The following is a 22,762-nucleotide window of genomic DNA, read 5'->3' as shown; positions in this document are numbered from 1 at the left end:
GAAGCCAAAATACATGGCTTTTGGATAATTCAGTAGCTGATTCGGTCGGTCAAATTCGGTCGACCGAATTTTATTGTATTTTACCCCCTAAATTTTCAAAAATCAATTTGACCCCTAAAACTTTGAAAAATGACAATTTAACCCTTTTTTGAAAATTCTTTCAAAACCAACTTTAAGATATGAAAATGTAGTTCACAAAACTTCATCATTTTAAAATGAATTAATAAACTTTAGTGAAAAACTTTGCTTAACCCAATAAGTTTGAAAAATGACATTTTAACCCAAAATGTGAAAGATATAAAAATGAGTTTTCAAGTGAGCTATCTCATGCAAATAAATATTCTAATCAAAATAAATGCTCCACATTACAAACATGTCTACCTAAACTTGAGTTTTACTTCAAATCTTCAAGAATTCTTCACTTAAGTCTTGTCTTCATTTTCATCTTGAAACTTCTTCAAGTGCACTAAATTAATTCTTGCAATCTAAACACATACTCAAGTAAAATCATTAGTTAATATGCGAAGGGACATATTAGTTTGTTATCATCAAAATAAGAGCATAATGACTCCTTGAGTCAACACACCTTTTGTCCAATATTTGAGAAACTTCATACTTTTGTCTGATGAATGCTCCCTCTCTTTGTTGTAGGATTAACTTGATTGCTTGTTGAGCCGTCGCATACCAATGTTATACACTAACTTCTCAAATATTAATGTCGGCAGTATCTTAGTGAACAAATCTGTAAGATTCTTACTGGATCTTATTTGCTTGAAATCAATTTTTTTGCTCTGTTGGAACTCATGAGTATAAAAGAACTTCGGTGAGATATGTTTGATTCTGTCTCCTTTGATGTATCCACCTTTAATTTGAGCTATACATGTTATATTGTATTCATATAATATGGAAAGAGTGTCTATTGTAGAAGGAATATTGCATGCATTTCAGATATGATGGATGACAGACCGTAACCATATACATTCTCAACTGGCTTCATGAAGAGCTAAAATTTCTGAATGATTTGAAGAAGTTGCAACCAAGATCTGCTTGGTGGAGCGTCATGATATAATTGTGTCATTATAAGTGAAAAACATATCTCGTATGTGAACGGGTCTTATGGGGGTCAGAAAGATAATCAGCATCTGCATATCCAACCAAACTAGGATTTTTAGGGGATTTGATAAAATAGAATAATCTCAAATCTCTAGTCCCACATAGGTAATGGAGTATATGTTTAATTTCGTTCCAATGATTCTGTCTCCTTTGATGTATCCACCTTTAATTTGAGCTATACATGTTATATTGTATTCATATAATATGGAAAGAGTGTCTATTGTAGAAGGAATATTGCATGCATTTCAGATATGATGGATGACAGACCGTAACCATATACATTCTCAACTGGCTTCATGAAGAGCTAAAATTTCTGAATGATTTGAAGAAGTTGCAACCAAGATCTGCTTGATGGAGCGTCATGATATAATTATGTCATTATAAGTGAAAAACATATCTCGTATGTGAACGGGCCTTATGGGGGTCAGAAAGATAATCAGCATCTGCATATCCAACCAAACTAGGATTTTTAAGGGATTTGATAAAATAGAATAATCTCAAATCTCTAGTCCCACATAGGTAATGGAGTATATGTTTAATTTCGTTCCAATGATTCTGTCTCCTTTGATGTATCCACCTTTAATTTGAGCTATACATGTTATATTGTATTCATATAATATGGAAAGAGTGTCTATTGTAGAAGGAATATTGCATGCATTTCAGATATGATGGATGACAGACCGTAACCATATACATTCTCAACTGGCTTCATGAAGAGCTAAAATTTCTGAATGATTTGAAGAAGTTGCAACCAAGATCTGCTTGGTGGAGCGTCATGATATAATTGTGTCATTATAAGTGAAAAACATATCTCGTATGTGAACGGGCCTTATGGGGGTCAGAAAGATAATCAGCATCTGCATATCCAACCAAACTAGGATTTTTAGGGGATTTGATAAAATAGAATAATCTCAAATCTCTAGTCCCACATAGGTAATGGAGTATATGTTTAATTTCGTTCCAATGACTTTGTCTCCTTTGATGTATCCACCTTTAATTTGAGCTATACATGTTATATTGTATTCATATAATATGGAAAGAGTGTCTATTGTAGAAGGAATATTGCATGCATTTCAGATATGATGGATGACAGACCGTAACCATATACATTCTCAACTGGCTTCATGAAGAGCTAAAATTTCTGAATGATTTGAAGAAGTTGCAACCAAGATCTGCTTGGTGGAGCGTCATGATATAATTGTGTCATTATAAGTGAAAAACATATCTCGTATGTGAACGGGCCTTATGGGGGTCAGAAAGATAATCAGCATCTGCATATCCAACCAAACTAGGATTTTTAGGGGATTTGATAAAATAGAATAATCTCAAATCTCTAGTCCCACATAGGTAATGGAGTATATGTTTAATTTCGTTCCAATGACGACGTGTTGGTGTAGAGTTAAATCGAGCCAATAAATTAACTGTGAAGGATATATCCGGTCTCGTGCATTGGGCCAAATATAATAAGACTCCAATGACATTAAGATATAGTACTTCAGGACCAAGTATCTTTTGATCTTCTTTTTTAGGATGAAATGAGTCATTTTTTGGATCAAAAGATCGAACAACCATTGGGTGCTCAAAGGATAAGTCTTATCCATATTAAAACGTTTTAATAATTTTTCAATATACGCTGATTGATGGATAAGTATTCTATTTGAATTGTGCTCGATCTGCAGGCCGAAACAATATTTTGTTTTCTCCAAATCCTTCATTTCAAATTCTTTTTTCAAATATTCAACAGTTTTTGAAAGCTCTTCAGGAGTCTCAATTAAATTCATGTCATCAACATAAATTGCTATAATAGCAAATCTTGAATCTGCCCTTTTAATAAAAACACATGGGCATATAGGATCATTCGCATAACCCTCTTTTTTCAAATATTCACTGAGGTAATTGTACCACATACGTCCGGATTGTTTTAATCTGTACAATTATCGTTGTAATTTAATTGAATATATGTCTCTTGAATTGACTCTTTTTGTTTTAGACAATTTGTATCATTCAGAGAGTTTCATATAAATTTCAGTATCCAAATTTTCATACAAATAAGCAGTAACTACATTCATTAGACGTATATCTAGTCCTTTAGGGACTGTTAAACTGATTAAATATCTGAATGTGATTATATCCATCACAGGTGCATAAGTTTCATCAAAGTTTATATTGGGCCATTAGGAAAAGTCTGGGGCTACAAGCCTGACTTTATATCTAGCAATTTAATTGTGTCATTTATTTTTCTCATAAATACCTATTTATATTCAATAGATTGTACGTCTTGAGGTGTTGGAATTACACGCCCAAACACTTGACGTTTTGCTAGAGAAGCTAATTCTGTTTGAATTGCTTCTTCCCATTTAGGCCAATCATGTCTTTGTTTGGACTCAACCACAGTACGTGGTTTAAAATCATCATTATTCAGAATGTCAATAGCTACTGCAAATGAAAATATATCATCAATTATAATTGTTTCACGATTCCACATCTCTCGTGTATGAATATAATTTAAAGATATTTCAATATTCTTATTTTCATATTTTTCAAGATTTTGTACTACTTCAAGGGTATATACCACTTCAAGAGTTTGTGTCACTTCAGAAGGTATAATTTTTACTAATTTTTTATCAGATCGAGTCAAATGATAACCCACAGATTTAGTACAACCCACAGTTTTCTTGACCATCCCAAACTAAAAAGGCCGGTTCGGGCCCTTCCATGTCTAATTTGAAGTGATGAATATCAGAACTGAGTCAGATCCATGCAATCTGCTGCTTTATTTGGAAAATCTGGATCATTATTATGCACTTGGACCAAACTCAGCAACCAATTCCTTCCAATTTCTTTACCATGTCAAATCATTTCAAATCAAGTTGATTCAATAATTTCTGTCTGACCAAACATTCGAATCAAACCCAATACCCCAACAAAAAAACACAAAAAACATGCGCTTTCCTCTTTCTGATAATTCCTTTCTGGAATTGAGTTTTCCAAATCTTCAATAAAACAATAGTAGGTATAGGTGTGTTTGTAAGTGGGATGGATTCCATCTGAACCTAATTTTGGATTGATTCGTGTTTATTGATATAATACTTGAATTGATATATAATATTGTTTGAAAACGATTGGAAGGGGTTGATTCGTTTCAGCTTTATATTGTTTTGATAGTTGGGATTATATTAAATAGTTGGGATTTTGAAAAAACAGGAGATGAATCAATGTGAGGGCATTACAGGCAGCAGAAACATGTAAGTTTAAGCTGCAAAGCGCAACCCTTATATTCATTTCTGCACATCAAGATTAGGCAACCGCTCGATAGATCAATGTTCACGGTGCCTCAGTACAGTGCAAATATCCTGAATCTGTTCGATCTGAAAAAGCGAAACAAAAAGAAACCCATCAAGTGAAGGCGCTTCTGCAAATGGGTTTGTGGCTGAAACCCTAAAAATCAAACCCTATGGCGACCGAAAAGAGAGACGAAGAGTCAGGTTGTAAAAGGAATGGCGAAAAGGGTTTTGTTGGTTTTGTTTTTATATGTGAGTGGAGACCAATTTAGGGCATTTTATTTAAGATTCCAGTAGACTGAATTTTGGTGTATAATTATTTGAGAACTCGAATCAAATAACGTAATCTTGAATTATGTTTAATTTAAATTTAATTCAAATCAAATTCAACCAAATATATATTATAAATATTTTTCGTTCGAATTAAAGTAAGTCAATTGGGATTAGACCCTATAAAGTTGATGACGCATTTTGTGATTTTTTTTTTTTTTACCTTCCACTATTAAATAATAGCTGTCGATTTGCGCAGATGGGTTTTTCAATTTTAAAATTTTTATTTCTTTTCATTAAAGGTTGACAAGATAATCCTAATTATTAATATACGAGTAGATAGCTTAAGTAATAAAAATAACATATATAAGCAACAAAAAAAATATGAATTTAAAATTTATTGACAACATATTACACAACTAACAATAACAATAATAATATCCATAAAAAAAATTAAGACTAGTGAATTCATAAACTCCTCCTTAATAAGTTTCAAAAACTTAAATATTCACTGATAAATTGTTAATGTTAACAAATTCGTTAGTTCTAAGAATAAAATTGTCATTTTACTAATAACAGTAAAATAAAATAAAATTTATCTTATTTTCTTTTTAAATTCTAAAAATTAACAATTTTTTCAAGATTTAAGTTTTAAAAAGTTATATTTTTCTTTTAGGGTTTTAATTTTTCAATAAGTTTTTTCGGCAAATGATTGTCTTATCTGACGTTCTTTTGGCAATGTTTCTCATTCTTAACCATTTCTTAACACCCTACTCTTTTTTTGTGACGTTTGAGATAGCTTGACTGATGAAAATGACAATTAAACAAGGAAAATATGAGTTGAAATTTATTAATGATATGTCACAATCAAAATTTTAACCTACTTATTTGAATAATTATTAGACTAATCACTCATCGCAACTACTAATAATAATAATAATATCCATAAAAGATTAATGGTTCATTTATAACCCACGAATTTTGTGGTGCAACTTTGAATCAAAGTGGAGGATGCTTTTTTTTAATTTATCTTGGAATGGAAAGAAATTAAACAAATAAAGTAATACAAAAATAAGAATGATTTTGTAATGAAATACCAACAAATGACAAATTGTTTATATGATGTCGTTTTGATGGGCTACAAAGTTTCCTTCCATGGCGTGATTTCTTTCCCTATTTGAAGAATTGGTGTCCAATTAGACATTGCATGATTTTAATTGTTTGATTTTTATTGAGTTTGCTTTTCGGAAAGGCTAAATAACTATCTCTCGTTCGAACTTTGATTAATCGATTATTTCTTATTATTTAAAGTTAAAAAGTTTATATTTTCACTAATTCATCAAACTCAAATGTTAGTTATAATATTTACAAAGTATTTTTGTCATTTTATATAATATGTAATAAGATTAATATTAGTTATATCATTACTAATACCCCCCCCCCCCCCCCCCCCCCCCACCCCCCCCCCCCCCCCCCCCCCCCCCCCCCCCCACCCCCCCACCCCCCCCCCCCCCCCTTTTGGCGTCATCAGCCATATCTTGTCTCCTCAACTTAATCTTGTCGCCACAACTTGTATTTGTTCTTTCCTCATCAAATTTGTCAATCTAATCACTGTTTTGGTTGGTAAGAGCCAATTTTGTGGTTGTTTCGACTTGTGCTAGCCACAACCTTGCCAATGCTAAGCCGGTGTCCACCAACCCCTTCTATAGTTAATTACAGTGACGACACCAAAAAGTTGTGCACATAATTGATAAAAAATTTTTAGATACAAATTGAAATTTAGCTTTAGTAAAGACAGAAAACTTTTGTCTTTTCATCAATTTCATTAAAAAAATATTTTATTAATAAATTTAACATCGGATGAGAAAATATACTTTTCAAAAATAAAAGGCCAAAGGACTATTTCCCATATAAGATATGCTGTTTTTTTAAGTTTCTCTCCTTTAACTTTGAAAATCTCATTTACTTATCCGTGACCGGTTAAAATTAACGGTTTCAATGGTAAAATCATCATTTTATTTGTATTATTAAAAATAAACTTAAATTTTATTTTATTTTTCTCTCTAAACCCAAAAAACGAAAACGACTCGTCTTCATCGACGACTGTGCCTAGGACAACCGCTGGAAAGAGGCCGTGCCGGAGAGGAAGAGGCGTCGCCTGGAGGTCGCTGGAAAGGAAGAAACGACACTGGAAAACTAACTTCGAAAAATTAAAAACCCTAAAGGGAAAAATGCTGTTTTTTAAAACTTGGGTTGGAGAAAAATTGTTAGTTTTTGAAATTTTAGAGGGAAAAATGAGATAAAGTTTTCAGGGGCTAGAGTTCCATTAATTTTAACAACCCATAGGTAGGTAAATAAGATTTTCAAAGTTAATGAAGGGAAATTTGAGAAAACCGCATACTTTGGGTGGAAAATAGTCCTTTGGCCAAAATAAAAGGTGAAAAATTGCCATTTCATCAAAGTTATGGTAGGAAATAGTCATTGTATAATAATTACTTTATTTCTTATACATATAAATATTTTAAATAATTTTATATATAAATAATAAAATTATTTTATTTAATTAAATATTATTTTATTTAATTATATAATAATATATCATTATTTATATATAAAATTATACATATAATTTTATTATTCCTTCTAATGGGTTATGTTGTGCTTTCTTTCCTGATTTGAAGAAATGGGTTTCCAATTGGACATTGTATTAATTCCATCGAATGATGGTTGTTTCCCATTGATTTTGTCTTTCATAAATTTCCGAAAAGATCATGTGGACCTAGAGCTCTTGAATTGGTGACCCTCAACAAATTATTTCACCTTCTTTCCTCTCAACTTGCCTTAGAAAAATATCATTAGATTTCTATCAATAATTAATTTCATAGTTGGAATTGTACTCACCAATTTGCAAAATTATTTTCTCACCCATTGAATTCTTAAATTATGGTTCTTACCCAAAGTTTTTCTTTGTCCATGGAAAAAAGTCTTCCCACAATGTAAAAAAATAAAAATAAAAATGAATAATAAATAAATAATAATATTGTCTCAAATTATATATAGTATAATATGTTAAAAATTTATTTTTTAATATTGTATATTATATATCATTATCTTTTTTAAAGTAAAACTAATAAAATAATTAAAATTTTTTAAATTTATTAATATACCCTTATAATGTTATCACTTATCTAAAACAATGTGTTGATTTATATTAATAATATATATTATATCATATAATATATTTTAAGGTATATATAATTTTTTTTATATCATATGATATATATAATATATTATATGATTGTGTCAAATCCAATTAAATAATACCTATAAAAGTGAGATCGAAAAACCGTAATAATATCTAATATGCAATCTAATAATTGAAATAGTCAATGTTACACCTCTTCACACTAGTGTGAATTTGATTAAAGGCCAAACGACTATTTCCCACCCAAGGTATGCTGTAATGACAAGTTTCCACCATTTAACTGTGGAAACACTAAACACCCACCCATTGCTGGTTAGATTTAACAAAACTCTAACGGTGGTAAATCTAACCTCATTTTCCCCCCTAAAAGTTTAAAAACTAACATTTTTTTCCTAAGTTAAGTTTGAAAAGATTGCATTTTCCCCCCTAGGGTTTATTTCCAAACCCTTCTTCGTCGCTTTCTTCGATGCCATCACTGGACGTCTTCCCCTCCCAACGGTTTCTCTTTCACCGACAACCCCTCTCAACTCGACCTCAACGCATCTGATGCAGAGAGAAGTCGTCTGGGAAGAAAAATCGTCTTCCCAGAGGACGACAAGTCGTCTCGTCGTCTTGTCTTCGTCTGGGAAGACGTTGTCTTCCCAGACGACGATGACGACTGGGAAGACGAAGAACTTCGTCTTCCCCGACGAAATTCTTTGTCTTCCACAGCTTCTCCAACTCCGATTGGAAGTCCAAATGAGAGGAAAGAGATCTCCGGAAGGTGAGGATGCTTCGGGAGGGAGAGACCGTCGGCAATGGAGCCGGAGACCGTCGACAATGGAGCCGGAGACCGTCGACAATGCTTCGGGAGGGTGAAACTACGATTTTTTAAAATTTAGACTGAGGGGAATTTTAGTTTTTAAAGTTTAGGGGGGCAAAATATATTCTATTTTAGTTTATTTTTAATATTCTAGAGAAAATGACGATTTTACCCTTATCACCGTTAAAGTTTTGTTAAATCTAACCGGCCATGAGTGAGTGTTTGCTGTTTCTATAGTTAAAGGGTGGAAACTTATCATTACAGCATACCTTGGGTGGGAAATAGTCGTTTGGCCTTGATTAAATCACGTATTTATTAGTGCAATTTGGTAATCCTAATTGACAAATTTGTTTTTAATTTAATTTATTTTTATTTTTTATTTTTGGAGGAAAAATAATGTCTATGCCGTTCGATGGTTTAGTTTTTCCCATTTAAGCCACATGTAATCGAATAATATCCTCTTTCGCACAAATTTTAACCTAATGCCACTCGCCAAAACGACAACAAAGCACCGCTTTAAAACCCCCTACACATCGTCGTTTCATTCACTTCTTGTAATTCACTTTTCATTTTTTAGTACTCCCTTTCACAAGGCGACAGCTATCAACCGTGTGCTCTGCCGTAGATATGGCCGTGTCATCGTTCTCGTGTCCGCGAGTCTTCTCAGGTTCGTCGTCTTCGCATTCGTCATCGTTTGAGTGCCGGTCCGATCCCGACTTTTCCGGTTCGGCGAGGCTCGAGACGCCGAAGATCTCGGCCCGAGCCGTTGTTATGGTGTCGTTCAGCGGCGTGTCGTCTATGATCTTTAGGTTCCCTCCTAACTTCGTGCGCCAGCTTAGCACGAAGGCCAGGAGGAACTGTAGCAATATTGGTGTGGCGCAAATCGTGGCGGCTTCTTGGTCTAATAACGCGGCTTCAGGTTCTTCCACTTCGGCGGCGGCGGCTTCTGGATCCGCTGCCGCCTCTGCTGTCCCCGCCCCTGCCGCGCCGGTTGAGATGACAACTGGCGATGAGATGGCGGTGGTTGACGGATTGAATAATGTACAGATGAAGGCTCTCGCCGATTTGAAAAAAGAGGCCTCGTTTTTGAGCTCCGATGGGAGCCTCACAATTCATGCTGGTATTCGTTTCTTTCTTTATTTATTTATAATTATTTTATGTTTATTTCAGAACATTTTTCTGAGAAAAACATTTTTTTTTATTACTTATTTTTCAAGAAGGTGTGACGGGGTTTTAATGGATGTGCATCTGGGCCTGTTTAAGATTGATTATAGGTTGGTTTGGAATTATATGAGTAGTTGGGATGTGAACTTGAGAGAGATATTTAAGTGTTTGTGTTACTTTGTGGCTGTTAATATTCAGGTGAAAGGTTAGGTCGCGGTATTGTTACTGATGCAATTACTACCCCCGTGGTGAATACATCTGCCTACTTCTTTAAGAAAACTGCTGAACTTATTGATTTCAAGGTACATATTTCGCATTTGTTGCTCAAGTACTAGGTATATTTCTTTATCTATAATGATTCACTAATTCATTTATGATATAATAACATTTCTCTATCATTGGGGCAGGAGAAACGCCATGCAAGTTTTGAATATGGTAGGTATGGAAACCCAACAACTGTTGTTGCAGAGGAGAAGATAAGGTACGACCATTTACTTTTTCTTTTTCGAAAATATAAGTTAAAAGTTATAATTCTATTATTTTTTTAATGTTATGGTGTCATGTTTGGTGATCCAGTGCACTTGAAGGGGCTGAATCAACTGTGATTATGGCATCTGGGATGTGCGCCAGTGTAGTTATGCTCATGGCATTGGTTCCAGAAGGTGGTCATATTATTACAACCACTGACTGCTACAGGAAGACTCGGATTTTCATTGAGACTGTTCTTCCCAAAATGGGGATCAAGGTATGGGGTTCTTTTTGTGCCATTATTGAATTCAGACATGTTGTGTAAGAGAATTCGAAACCTTTTCCAGTTTATTGATACTTTCTTGTTTCATAACGAGGGTTATTCTGAACATGTTTTGTTAACCCGATGTGTTATTATTCCTGGTCCTAGTTCTTAATCTGTTGTGATGCACTTATTCACAAGGCTTATAGTTGAAAGTAGTTCAGAGATTCAACTTTTGTTTTTTATTCATCTGATATGCAGGCTACGGTTATCGATCCAGCGGACATGGCTGGGTTGGAATCAGCACTTAATAACAATGATGTAAGTAGGGTAGAAATTTGTTTGAAATTGAGTAGCAACAGTGCTTTATTTTTATTTGCTTTGTGCTTTGTACTCCTTCCTTTCTGTTTTCCTTTGGAAATGGTTGGCTGTCTAACTTCATCATCTTTGTAATTCACGCAGGTTACACTTTTCTTCACTGAGTCTCCTACCAATCCATTCCTAAGATGTGTTGATATCAAATTGGTTACAGAGCTTTGCCACAGAAAAGGAGCAATTGTCTGCATAGATGGCACATTTGCAACACCTCTGAATCAGAAGGCCTTGTCCCTTGGTGCCGATCTTGTTCTACACTCAGCTACAAAATACATTGGTGGCCATAATGATGTGAGTCAGTTTGTATAAATCAACCACCTTTTGGACAGAATGCTGTGAATTAATCTGTCAATTTCATCAACTTGACTGGTGAAAATGCAAATTTTCTGTCCCAGGTCCTTGCTGGTTGCATTAGTGGTTCAGAGAAGTTGGTTACACAAATTCGTAATTTGCATCATGTATTTGGTGGTGCGCTTAACCCGGTGAGTTATCTCAATTAGTCAATTGTGTAGGTCATAACCAGTGTCGAGAATTGGTTACACTTATTCTTCATTCTAAGATTAATTATAATTTTGTTGAATTAAGTAAACGATTAAGTTGATATATGGCTTGAGCTAGGACACTTGGTTTCAAAGCCAATCTAGTTGTTTGAGGATTTCTTCATTTACATTGAATTTTTCATGCAGTTTGTGCTTGCTGCTTGTAGAATACTAATATGTCCTGTACTTTGTCGTTTTTTGTTGATAGAATGCTGCATATCTGATCATTCGAGGCATGAAGACACTGCATCTTCGTGTACAGCAACAGAATTCAACTGCGATGAGGATGGCCGAGATTTTAGAGGCACATCCTAAGGTACAGAATCACCATATCTTATTTTTTTCTGCTTGTGATACATGTGTAACATAGTGCTTGTGTGATTAACGATATTTTCCGTGCTTGTTATTGTAATTAAAAATTTTAAATCTTAGGAAATATATCTGACATATTGCATGCATATTTCAATGACTGATGTTGTCATTGACAGGTGAAACACGTCTACTATCCAGGTCTGACCAGTCATCCTGAACATCACATTGCCAAGAAGCAAATGACTGGATTTGGTGGCGTTGTCAGTTTTGAGGTGAGCATTCCTAGTGTTGTCACCACACACACCCCTGAAGATAAAATGGTTTATGATTTGGTCAGTTGTGCATCTTCATTTTGCTATGTTTTGTGAAGTTTTGAAGTTCATTACTTTTATTCATGCAGGTTGATGGAGACCTGATGACTACCAGCAAATTCATTGATTCTCTAAAAATCCCCTATATTGCCCCGTCCTTTGGTGGCTGTGAGAGTATTGTGGATCAACCGGCTATAATGTCTTATTGGTATGTTGCTTCATCATATTGTTGTAAATAGACCCACTGATTATCTGTGGTACACCTCTGATGTCACTTCAGGCGTTCTAACCTCATGCCTAGTTCATTGAAGCATTATTTTAGAATCCCCTAATTAATTTGTGGTTTTCTAGGTAGACGTATTTTCATTATGTACAAAGAGTGTCTAGAATTGTAAAAAAAATTTGACAATAGTTGGTGCCGGATCTGCTGCAAATGTTATAATCAATTTCCTTTCTCTCTGCATTTGGAAAATAGGGATCTTAGCCAACCAGAGAGACTTAAGTACGGTATTGCAGATAACTTGGTTCGATTTAGCTTTGGCGTTGAAGACTTTGAAGATCTGAAGGCTGATATTCTGCAGGCTCTGGGTACCATTTAAGGCGTGTCACCTTCTGTTTCTTTTTCTTTCATGCTAAATTCATTTGCTTTGCTTTCTTGATCTTTTTCCGAGTACCGAACTTTCTACTGTTTTGATTAGTAATTGTTTTCCGGATGTTGTGTTTTAAGTTATGAGATCAATTATCAAAATGTATTAATCTAGTATGATTTTTGTGTTGAAATTTGCCATTCTTCTAATGTTTGAAGAATGATTTGAGTCTTTGTTGCTCAACTTTCATTACTGTTTAGCTCTGGAGAATTGATTATGATATGGGAACAAACTACTCAATGATGGGGATTTGAGTCTATGACTCCGGGTAGATTTAAGTCGAGCTAAAATCTGGTCAACTCGAGCATTACTCATATCTAGAATGCTTAATTTGATATTAAGTTTGACTCATTTTATTAAGATGAATTCTTAGAGAATATGAATTTGTTACTCGATTGAGTTGAGTTAAGGCTATTATTGTTTAATTTTGACTCGGTTTGGTCCTGTTTGCGTGTAATCCACGGTCCAATAACAATTAGAAAAAAGCACCAGAATTCGACTTACACCTCAACTTTCAAAAGCACGCATTATCCCCGTAATTCCCTTAACAATTTTTTGATATTTTTGGAAATTTTAAAAACTCTTTTTCTAATGAAAAGTTCGATCGTTGTATTGTTGAGAATCATCATTAATCCACTCTCAAATCCAAGACTAAACAACAAAAAAGAGAGACGTAAGAGTAGAAATTTAAAACTTTCGGGGATTTAAATGTAAATTTTAAAAACAAGTGGTGAGTAAAAAATTTATATATAACTGGAGGTCCAAAATTCCGACGCCCGAATTACCTATAAATGGAAAATCAACAGAAATGAAATAACACCAAACTTTTTAATTTTTTTATTGAATAAATCCAATTTTTATTATTTTATTTCGATGATATCAAATTACCCCCTAATTTGAAGAAAGTTTCAATGATATGGACAATTTGTCTCTAACTCCATGAATCTACAAACTTGAAATTATATAATACTAAGAAATGATATCGATTATTTGAATATTTAAAATAAATATTATATGGATTTATTTTATTTTAATTTAAAATTATTTAATTATATAATAATATATAAAAATAAATAAATATATATATATTTATAAATTTAAAATAAATATAAATAATTTTATTGATACATATTTAGGATTAAAGCCATTTTTGTGCTACAAAATACAAGTTCCGTAAAGGAATTTAATTTTGAATTAAAATAAAGCACAAAAAATCAAAAAAAGATTCCATATTCTCCATTATTATTGTCATTATTTTCACTTTCGGTTTTTTCTTTCTCATCTCTCATTGTTATCCTCTTCAACCCCTTGTGCGGATGAAATTTGGGAAAGAGTTCACGACCCACTTGAAGGAGACTCTCCCGGAGTGGAGGGACAAGTTCCTCTGTTACAAGCCCCTCAAAAAACTCCTCAAACAATTCCTTTCTTCCTCCGATTTCCAACTCCCACCGCGGCAGCCGCCGCCGCTGGCTACCCCTTCCGTCGATCGTCATCATCATGGTCATGATCATCACGACAATGTTCCTCCCTCCTTGCTGCTTCTCCAACATTGGTTTGTGAGAATTCTCAATGAAGAGCTTGAAAAGTTCAATGATTTTTTCGTTGATAAAGAGGAAGACTTTGTTATTCGCTTTCAGGTATCTTTCTTTCTTTTATGATGACTTTTGTGATTTTCCTAAGTTAAAAATGTCAACTTGGTGACTATTCAATGAAATAGTGGCAAGAAAATTTGTGTTTGTTAACACTAATAACAAGGAACGCCATCATTGTTTTGCCAGTCTTGTGCCCAGTATTAGTACTGGGTCGATATATTGTGAAGAACAATATTTTTGGGCAACTGTTATAATGTTTTAGTTATCATAATCAGTTTTGCTACTGAGAAGTTGCCATTTAGAAGAAAAATTATTTTGATAATGCTACTGGACTGTATCAGTACTTTATTATGACTTATTAGAAAGGGTTTTGGGGTTTTCTGTGCTCCCAACATTTTGTAACTGATTACAAAGAAAAAAGTTGTGATATTTTTCAAATCTAATTTGTTGGTTATCAAAACGATGTTCTATAAGTTTCCAGTTTGATGCTTTTTTGATGATGAAGTTATGAATCCGGCTGTTTAACTTGTTTTGTTATTGGAGATGTTCTAATGGTTTTATAATGTAAAGGATAGTTCTCAGAATTAAGAAAGTTCTTTTAGTAGTATGATTGTATTGGATCATATATATGCATGGTTGTAATTTATTGGTTCCATGTGGACCCTTAACATGCTGGAATCAGAGAATAAGATGGTAGGATAGGTGTAAAAGTTAGGGGGGTCTTGGTCCTTTTGCTTTCTTTTAATTGATATGTGGATGTTGTAAACAGAATCTATCTCTTGAAGAGGTTAACTAAATGGTGGATCCATGCTATATGTGACACTTTCTTGTTTGTTCTCTGAATAAAGATAACAGAGAACTTGAACCTTAGAGAAAACTAGTGGGAATGTTTAATGTTAATAATTAGGAGATGAAAAGTGAATTTTCTTTTCTTCTTTTTGTTGCTAAAATTGGTTTGACATAGGATGTGGGATTAAAGAGTATAGTGATAAGAGAGAATGGTTCACAGTGGGGTGAAAGAACTTAAGAGTCTATAATAAGATTTTGGGTTTTTTAGAGAGCCTATGCAAAGTTGTATGATTATTACAAGTGAGATTTGTTCAAAATGATTTTTGGATTGATTAATGAACTTGAAACAATGTAGAATGAGTGTGGCTGTAGGGAAATGTTGAGATTAATTCATAGTAATGGAAGAAAATCTGGCTTCATATATGAATGTGTCTAGATGAATCGAGGGTGATTGTGATTTAAGTTGGAGATGCTACAATGGCAATTGAATGGTCAGCAATGACTGCAGTTGCCTTGTCCCTTCCTACCTTGATTATAGTTGGAAGATTGAATGTTTTCATAAATTAGCAAGAATTCACATTTTGAGAACCATCTTCTTCCTATTTATCTGTCTTAGTAAGTAACCCAATTGGGATTGAACATTTTATTTTGTTTTATATGTTAATTTAGATTGATCTCTTGTATCTAAATTGTCAAGCTAGGTTTCCATAGATAATCGACACTTCCCTAACCTTTCTTTCATTCTTTTTCTTGTCAATGAAGAGTCCTATGGTTTTGGGTCTTCATATTCTGAATGGCAAGATACCACATACTTATTCTGCCATGGCTGCTTTATTTATTTATTTCTTTGGTTAATAACAGGAGCTGAAGGAAAGAATCGAGCGAGTTAAGGAGAAAAGTGGTGGAGTTTTTTCCTCAGAAAGTGAATTTAGTGAAGAAATAATGGACATTCGCAAGGAGTTTGTCACTATTCATGGAGAGATGGTTCTCCTAAAAAATTATAGCTCCCTAAATTTTGCAGGTACAGCACTACGCCATTTTTAAATTTATATATGCCTTGAGTTATAATGAGATTTGTTGATTTTCTGATTATGAGAAAAACTATAAATCTCCAGGTTGGTTAGAGTAATTCAGTCACTGACTTTCTTTTTCTGCATCTTACGTAAGTTAGCAAAGTGCTGATGGTAGTAAGTTTCTGAAACTATTTTCATACCATCTACTTCAACAGGGCTAGTTAAAATTTTGAAGAAGTATGATAAAAGAACTGGGGGACTGTTACGTCTACCGTTCACGCAACTAGCACTTCGTCAACCTTTCTTTACTACGGAATCTCTCACAAGGTTAGTCCACGAGTGTGAGGAGAATCTTGAGCTACTCTTCCCGTTGGAAGAGGAAGTCATTGAACCTCCCCCTACCGCGCCAGATGTATCCAAACTGCCAGCAAATAACACTGCAAATGTCCCAGCTGACACTTCAACTCTTGGGGAAGAAACCTTGGATGTATATAGAAGTACCCTTGCCGCAATGAAAGCAATACGAGGCCTTCAAAAAGCCAGCTCGACCTCCAATCCATTGTCTTTCTCATCTCTATTTAGGATCCAAGACGATGAAAGTGTTGGTGCTGTAACAGCCGAGAACTCTGCTTCAAATTCTTCTCCCACAAAAGATGGGGAGGTTAATCAAGATGATGATACCCACTCCACATGACAGAATCACTCGGTTTGTTGTTGCATCTTCATATTGCTTTTTCTTTTAAACATCTTGTAATAGGTTGAAACTAAATAATGATTGGCACTCAAATGTAATGAAACAATTGAGTCAACCGAAAAATGTTTATTGCAATTAATTTCGAAGTTTCGTTTTGGTAGATTAAGTTATTGCCTTTGGATGATTTGCAGACTACAAAACACAATTTTGAATACTGAAATTTTCATGCTTTTTTAAACAAAAAGTTAACTGCATACATTAATTTTGATGTCTGTTTCCTTGGTGATTCACCAAGTTACATTTATACTTGGAAACTTGAAAGTTAACCTCTTTTTCTCAAAACCAGTAATCTATGTATCATGCATTGGTAGGCCATTTTTGGGTGACATAAAAAAGACTTGCTTGTGTGAGTGGGGATGTTCATGATGATTTGGGTCCATGTATTTTCACTGATATCATTTTCAAGTCTTTCCACTTTCTTTCAACAAAAATCTCTTGATGAGTGGATGAAGCCATTGATGAAAATCCAGTCACACATCAGTCTTCCACATTCTATTGGTAATCACCAAATGCACTTTCCACCGGCCACTTCAGCCTCTAAAATTGTTCAAAGTTACAATTATTGACAATATTATCACAGTTTGATTTTGAAACTTGTTTTAAAGCATTTTCTTCATTAACTTTAGAGGTTCTGACTTAGAAGAATAACTGACAAAAGAATTTCACATATGTGCAGTTCATTTTTCTGCTAAAAGAATTTGATCTTCATATCCTCTTTTGAATCATGTCTGTTTTATGCATCCTTGTATTCTTCCTCATAGTTAAAAGGCAAAGGTACTGACTTGAACGCGCGATACTTCCCAACATTGTTTAAGTGCTCATTCTCCACCCTGATCAATAAAAAATCATTTTTTTTTTTCCCATCAGAATCTGGTAGGCATGAATTCGGGAAGAATGGGATAGTAAAAACAAGTATAGCATATACCTGAAAAAGTTCCACATGCCACGCCGGAAAATCTCCAGGCTTGCAACTATTGCTGACAAGATTTTTTTGTGTATAAATGGAGCTGGATTAAACCCAAAAACTGACTGCACCCAGGCAAGTCTCAGTATAACATTCACCACCTGCAATTCACCCAAACTGAATGTCAATTTTTAAGGTAAAGTTATTATAACAGTTCAGCTCTTGCAAAAATGCAGGCCTCGTCAGATAGTGTCAGTAAACAGTTAATTAACATAATTGATAGAAGGAAGTTGCTCAGTTTGTTACCATGGCAATGAAGTAAACATTTTTGTTGGGCACAAGAAGCTTGTCTCTCAACCAACGGTTTTTTGAATCTCTTTGCAGAAGTCCCCAATCCTTAATAAGATCCCAGTATGTGGAAATACATGTAGCAAAAACTGAAGTAAGAGTTGCTGCAATCTTCAAATTCCCAGTCTTCATCTGATCAAAAACTGTTCTTGTAGCAACAGCAATGATAGTTGACAAGTATTTTAGTCCATTAATTGCATGATTTGAATCTTTCTCTTCAACCAAACGCCTAACACACTGAAACATCATTACTGTTGTCAGAATCATTTTCTTGTGTTGCAAGTTACAAAATCAGATGTCAGATGAACCATCAAATACCTGAAGAAATCGAATCCAATATGGAATGGTTGCGACGACTAAGTAAAATGTTTGGTAAATCTCACTTTCTTTGCAGGAATTTGATCTCCTTTTGTAGTCCCCCCATCCATAGTGACATATGTAGAATTGCAAACATCTAATAGCCTGCACCTGGCTAGTGAGCTGATCTGCCAAGAAGAAATCTGGGAGGGTAACTTTGTAAAGGGGTGCGCATATACATCGAAACATACATTGAATAAGGAAGAATCGGCTTGAACGGTACATGATATTGAAAGGGCAAAATGTAATGAGTCCCACAATCTGCAATGAAAGTCAGCAGAATATCGGTGAATCATTATTGAACATTGTATGCAAAGAAACAGATATTTTAAAGAGATTATTGCTGGAACTTACAATAAGTAGGCCTAAAGGGACTAGTTCAGTGATAGCACTGAAGCTTCTTGTTCTTGGATCCATATCCATATCCAAATTTGATACAACCCCGGCAAATGTAAGTACTGCAAGACCTGAACCAAGGAGGAGGACTTCCCTGAAACCCAATTCTGTTCCTTGCTTGAAGCCAAATATGAATACATAGTTTACACGATAACGATTCCAATAGTATATGTCTACAGCATACATGCACATATGCAAGATGATATATCCAAAGAAGCTGCGAAAAAGTTTAGAAAAGTTATTTTACTGAAGCTGAAACGCTGAAACTTATCCACCAAAAGTAAACATATACTTGCCTATAAAGTGGAAATATGTTTTCCATGTATTTATTGCGCCCGGGACTATTTAGAAGATGTCTGGCGTGGATAGACACAAGAATGCCAACTGAAAGTGCAAGGGAGAAGCCAAAGAGTACACCTGCAGGCTTACAGAAGCTGTGAGACTTCATGTGGAATTAAAAAGCAACCAAAGTGGCATCAAGTTCTTATCAGGTCAAGTTTTACCTAAGAAAAATGTGATGGTATGCCTTTCTCTTTTAAATTTTGGTCTTAAAATGCCCATTCCTCTTCTGTGGTTCCCATTTGCAAAATGCTTTACAAATGTAGCTTCGACTTTTTCCATGAGCTTAGAAACCTGCAAAGCACAGGATGGCGTGGAGATGCAGTGTTAGTAGCGCCATTGAAATGACAATCCAGAGAGTCTGTTTTGGCTAAAACTAACCTCATCACAGCTGCCAAGATACGAATTATCAATCATCTCTAAGTAAGCCTTTGATGCATTTCTTTCAGAAATCTGAACTTGTATAAGACAGTCCAACTTAACCAAAGTAGCTAAAATCCCAAGCCTAAATTGTTAATGTGGAAAGAAAAAGATACCTTGTCATACTTCTTCATGATCTTGGCAAATGCCACTTGATTTAAAAAGCTGATACATACATATCAAACAAGGAAAAGGTCAGTTATGACAGAAACAAAAACCGAAAAATTCACACCACCATGAATCCTACAAAATAATACCAGAAACTTTTCATAAGTCTAAGCTTGTTGTAGAACTCAGTAAAAGCCTGTGTCAATAGTCCTTCTGCTCTCTTTAGTTCACTTTTAGTGAATCTCTTGTCTTTTGTAGTCTTGAGGACATTTTTTAGCGTCGAAACTGGTGATTCGGGTTCAACATTGATCTTTACTTGATCCAACACACTTAATGAGGCTGCTTTAAAACCCTTCAGATCACCCTTTGCTGGCCACTGACCTCCAGTGTTTTCACCATCTTCACTAACTTCTTGTATGGTCTCCAAATGATTGAACTCTTTACCGAGCAAACAGAGTTCAAATTTTCAGATAGTGAACAATGTAGAATTGTAAATCATATACCAATTCAAATGTTACAACTCAAATTAGCATACTTATCAATGTGGGAATTTTTTTCTTACCATGTTTTGGAGAATCAGCTGGATGAATTGAAGAGAGATTATTCCCTCCTAAAACTGGATTATCAATCTTGATCCTCAGAGCAATCAAAGCTTTCATTTGTTTACTCAACTCATCGGCCTCAGCCATCACTTCTTCCACTTTCTTCTTGTAGAATTTAACTACTTTATTGAACTCCTCATCAAGCTTCCTGAAAAACTCAAGCTCATACTCTCCTCCTCCTCCATCGCATGGCATCAGAAATGTAGTCTGATACTTCCCATGTTCTGATTCCCCGTCGTCCACTGTGTTCACAAGAATCACTCTATCTTCCACCTTGCCACCACCACCAGGTTCATCCCTCCTTGCGGAATCGCCCCAGCCTTGGCTTGTTAGCCCGCTAAACGCCCGATACAATGACACCCTTCTCTTCAATGACCCTCTTGCTGATTTCAATGGGGGCTTTTTTTCCTGTTTTTCATGCCTGTGATGAAGTACTGTTTTCAGGACCTTTTTCAAACCATTGTAGTCCATATATGCAGCCTGCCATTCCTGGACCAAATTTACCTCAAATTCTTTTCCAAACTTCATCTTTTCTCAATCCAAAAACAAACCCTTTTCACCTCAACATTTGCACAATCCTTTGATCCAACACTTCTCCCAATTCCGGGACTTCTCTTATTGCGGATTTTTATGAAGTTTCTTCTTGCAGACCATGAAATATTGATGATTTTAAAAGGCAAGAAGAAGTCTCAAACAAACCAAATATTTAGGAGCCAACCCTTTCTATTTTTTATGAATCAAAGTGACTAAAATATGGTTAGCTATTCGTGTATGGCCTTCAATCACGGCTGCCATGCCAACAAAGTTCAAAGTGAAACACAACTTCACATTGAAATCTTTGTCTGTCTCATGACATGACAAAGATTTACAACAGATTTTCGTTTTTCTTATAACAAAAGACGTTTGTTGGCAGAGAAATTCAGTCTGCAATAACAGTTTTTAACATGGTTTTCACATCTAAATCGATTAATATTGTGACAAAAGGGACTCATTTGACACATTTATAAGTTTTGTATTCCTATAAAACACCTATTTATTTTCTATTTTAAGCATTGACTGGTTGAATCTGAGGTTAATCATTTGTGGTTCACTGGTTTGTATTGTGGGTTGCACTTGATTGGAGTAACCAATTTTGACCCATCACAAAGACTCCAAAACATTAATATTTAGTATGAGACATTATTGGAGATGTTCAATATAATACCATATGATGTATATAAAAAATTAATACGTATCTCAAATTGTTTTAAAAATTAATACGATATAGTAAATATATTATATAATACAATATTTATCGATAATTTTACTGATATAAACAGATACAAATTTTTAGAAAAATAATGAATATAACAGAAGTGTATTTAAAAAATTTTATAACTTTTGAGATTTTTTTTGTATTTTCAAGATGATGATGATATAGGATTTATAATTTTTATTATATTAAATTATGATTTTTTGAAAATGTATATCCTACTATAAGACGTCATAGGTTGCAGATTTAAGGTTTATGATAACATACTTGATAAAAAAAATTAAATTTTGAATATACGAAAAAGTATACAATACATATAATATGCTCCAAAACCAAGTTTTGTTTTATAATTATGAACATACATTTCTTCGATTTGTAAGAATGGCAATTTTGATAGTTAAACAAGTAATTTATAACGTTATAATTTTATTACAAATTTGTCCTAGTAATTAATAATTGTTACAAGTTTACCATTAATTGTTAAAAATTATTGACCATAGTTTTAATTATAAGCATGTGTGGGTTTAAGCGGAGCGAGCTCAAGCATGAATCTATATTTAATGTAAGTAAAAAATTGGGTTAAAGTTTTAAATTGTATTTAGTGTGAGGGTTTGTCGATTTTGTTGCACTGAGCTCACTTCACCCCTTTTTCATTTCCAACAATTCTTCGTATTCTCTCACAACTCATCATCGTTTTCTTTAATATTACTATTTACCAATTGATTAAATTAAACACGATTGTATTAGATCATTTTTTTAACACATCCTATCATACTCATAGGTCATACATATCATAACCTACCAAAGGGTAGGCTTTATGAGTTGTGTTGATCTATAGTATAGAAAAACTCGAGGGACAGTTCAAAGCCTCTTTGGCCTTTATTTAACAAGCTAACTTGCAATATTTTATATATATTTTCCGGGTTAAACCTTAAGACTCCTAACATAACTCGTATAACATGTGGGTCTACCATAACTTGTAAAATTGCGGATCATGCCTTATGGTTGTGTCTTTTTAAGATAAAATTTGGGTGCATGGACAATTTTTCAAGATTATAATAATGTATATGTTAAAATTAAAAAAAAAATTCATGATTGTGTGGAGGAAGCGTTTTGAACCTCACTGTTTAAGGTAGGTA

General features: G+C 34.1%; 3 protein-coding genes and 1 long non-coding RNA gene across 5 annotated transcripts; 3 read left to right on the top strand and 1 right to left on the bottom strand.

The window, feature by feature from the left end:
* Nucleotides 1–9,200: 9,200 nt before the first annotated feature.
* On the top strand, nucleotides 9,201–12,920 carry LOC123197605 (cystathionine gamma-synthase 1, chloroplastic). 2 transcript variants are annotated; one of them, XM_044611931.1, is made up of 11 exons: nucleotides 9,205–9,791; nucleotides 10,034–10,137; nucleotides 10,243–10,316; nucleotides 10,412–10,580; nucleotides 10,827–10,886; nucleotides 11,028–11,231; nucleotides 11,336–11,422; nucleotides 11,688–11,795; nucleotides 11,968–12,063; nucleotides 12,192–12,310; nucleotides 12,578–12,920. In XM_044611931.1, exons 1-11 carry the CDS (start codon nucleotides 9,299–9,301, stop codon nucleotides 12,699–12,701), a joined length of 1,638 nt encoding a protein of 545 aa, XP_044467866.1. In that variant the 5' UTR covers nucleotides 9,205–9,298; the 3' UTR covers nucleotides 12,702–12,920. The 2 variants fall into 2 exon arrangements, with proteins under 2 accessions (XP_044467867.1, XP_044467866.1); XM_044611932.1 differs by lacking the exon at nucleotides 10,827–10,886 and having other exon boundaries at nucleotides 9,201–9,791.
* A 1,071-nt stretch (nucleotides 12,921–13,991) lies between these two features.
* LOC123197604 (SPX domain-containing protein 4) lies at nucleotides 13,992–16,997 on the top strand. The gene is made up of 3 exons (XM_044611929.1): nucleotides 13,992–14,386; nucleotides 15,992–16,151; nucleotides 16,359–16,997. Exons 1-3 carry the CDS (start codon nucleotides 14,066–14,068, stop codon nucleotides 16,835–16,837), a joined length of 960 nt encoding a protein of 319 aa, XP_044467864.1. The 5' UTR covers nucleotides 13,992–14,065; the 3' UTR covers nucleotides 16,838–16,997.
* A 572-nt stretch (nucleotides 16,998–17,569) lies between these two features.
* LOC123198207 lies at nucleotides 17,570–18,337 on the top strand. Its single transcript, XR_006497985.1, has 2 exons — nucleotides 17,570–17,671; nucleotides 17,765–18,337. It is a non-coding gene; the product is annotated as an uncharacterized LOC123198207 (long non-coding RNA).
* LOC123198206 (phosphate transporter PHO1 homolog 9-like) lies at nucleotides 17,631–20,971 on the bottom strand. Its single transcript, XM_044612869.1, has 11 exons — nucleotides 20,305–20,971; nucleotides 19,919–20,150; nucleotides 19,778–19,826; nucleotides 19,623–19,694; nucleotides 19,406–19,535; nucleotides 19,199–19,319; nucleotides 18,861–19,119; nucleotides 18,468–18,767; nucleotides 18,108–18,386; nucleotides 17,823–17,962; nucleotides 17,631–17,727 (listed from the first exon to the last, which is right to left on the bottom strand). Exons 1-11 carry the CDS (start codon nucleotides 20,897–20,899, stop codon nucleotides 17,631–17,633), a joined length of 2,274 nt encoding a protein of 757 aa, XP_044468804.1. The 5' UTR covers nucleotides 20,900–20,971.
* Between the last annotated feature and the right edge of the window lie 1,791 nt (nucleotides 20,972–22,762).

Source organism: Mangifera indica, chromosome 15, assembly GCF_011075055.1.
Source record: "Mangifera indica cultivar Alphonso chromosome 15, CATAS_Mindica_2.1, whole genome shotgun sequence".
NCBI classification, from domain to species: domain Eukaryota; kingdom Viridiplantae; phylum Streptophyta; class Magnoliopsida; order Sapindales; family Anacardiaceae; genus Mangifera; species Mangifera indica.
The sequence above is the reverse complement of the archived record's forward strand: the minus strand, read 5'-3'. Positions and strand labels throughout refer to the sequence as shown.

Coding starts and splice junctions, on each gene's coding strand:
- LOC123197605 (XM_044611931.1), top strand. CDS start 9,299: ATGGCCGTGTCATCGTTCTCGTGTCCGCGAGTCTTCTCAGGTTCGTCG. Junction 9,792..10,033: donor GAGCCTCACAATTCATGCTG/GTATTCGTTTCT, acceptor GTTAATATTCAG/GTGAAAGGTTAGGTCGCGGT. Junction 11,232..11,335: donor ACATTGGTGGCCATAATGAT/GTGAGTCAGTTT, acceptor TTTCTGTCCCAG/GTCCTTGCTGGTTGCATTAG.
- LOC123197604 (XM_044611929.1), top strand. CDS start 14,066: ATGAAATTTGGGAAAGAGTTCACGACCCACTTGAAGGAGACTCTCCCG. Junction 14,387..15,991: donor ACTTTGTTATTCGCTTTCAG/GTATCTTTCTTT, acceptor GGTTAATAACAG/GAGCTGAAGGAAAGAATCGA. Junction 16,152..16,358: donor TAGCTCCCTAAATTTTGCAG/GTACAGCACTAC, acceptor CTACTTCAACAG/GGCTAGTTAAAATTTTGAAG.
- LOC123198206 (XM_044612869.1), bottom strand. CDS start 20,899: ATGAAGTTTGGAAAAGAATTTGAGGTAAATTTGGTCCAGGAATGGCAG. Junction 19,320..19,405: donor TACCATCACATTTTTCTTAG/GTAAAACTTGAC, acceptor GTAAGCCTGCAG/GTGTACTCTTTGGCTTCTCC. Junction 18,387..18,467: donor ATTGGATTCGATTTCTTCAG/GTATTTGATGGT, acceptor ATGATGTTTCAG/TGTGTTAGGCGTTTGGTTGA.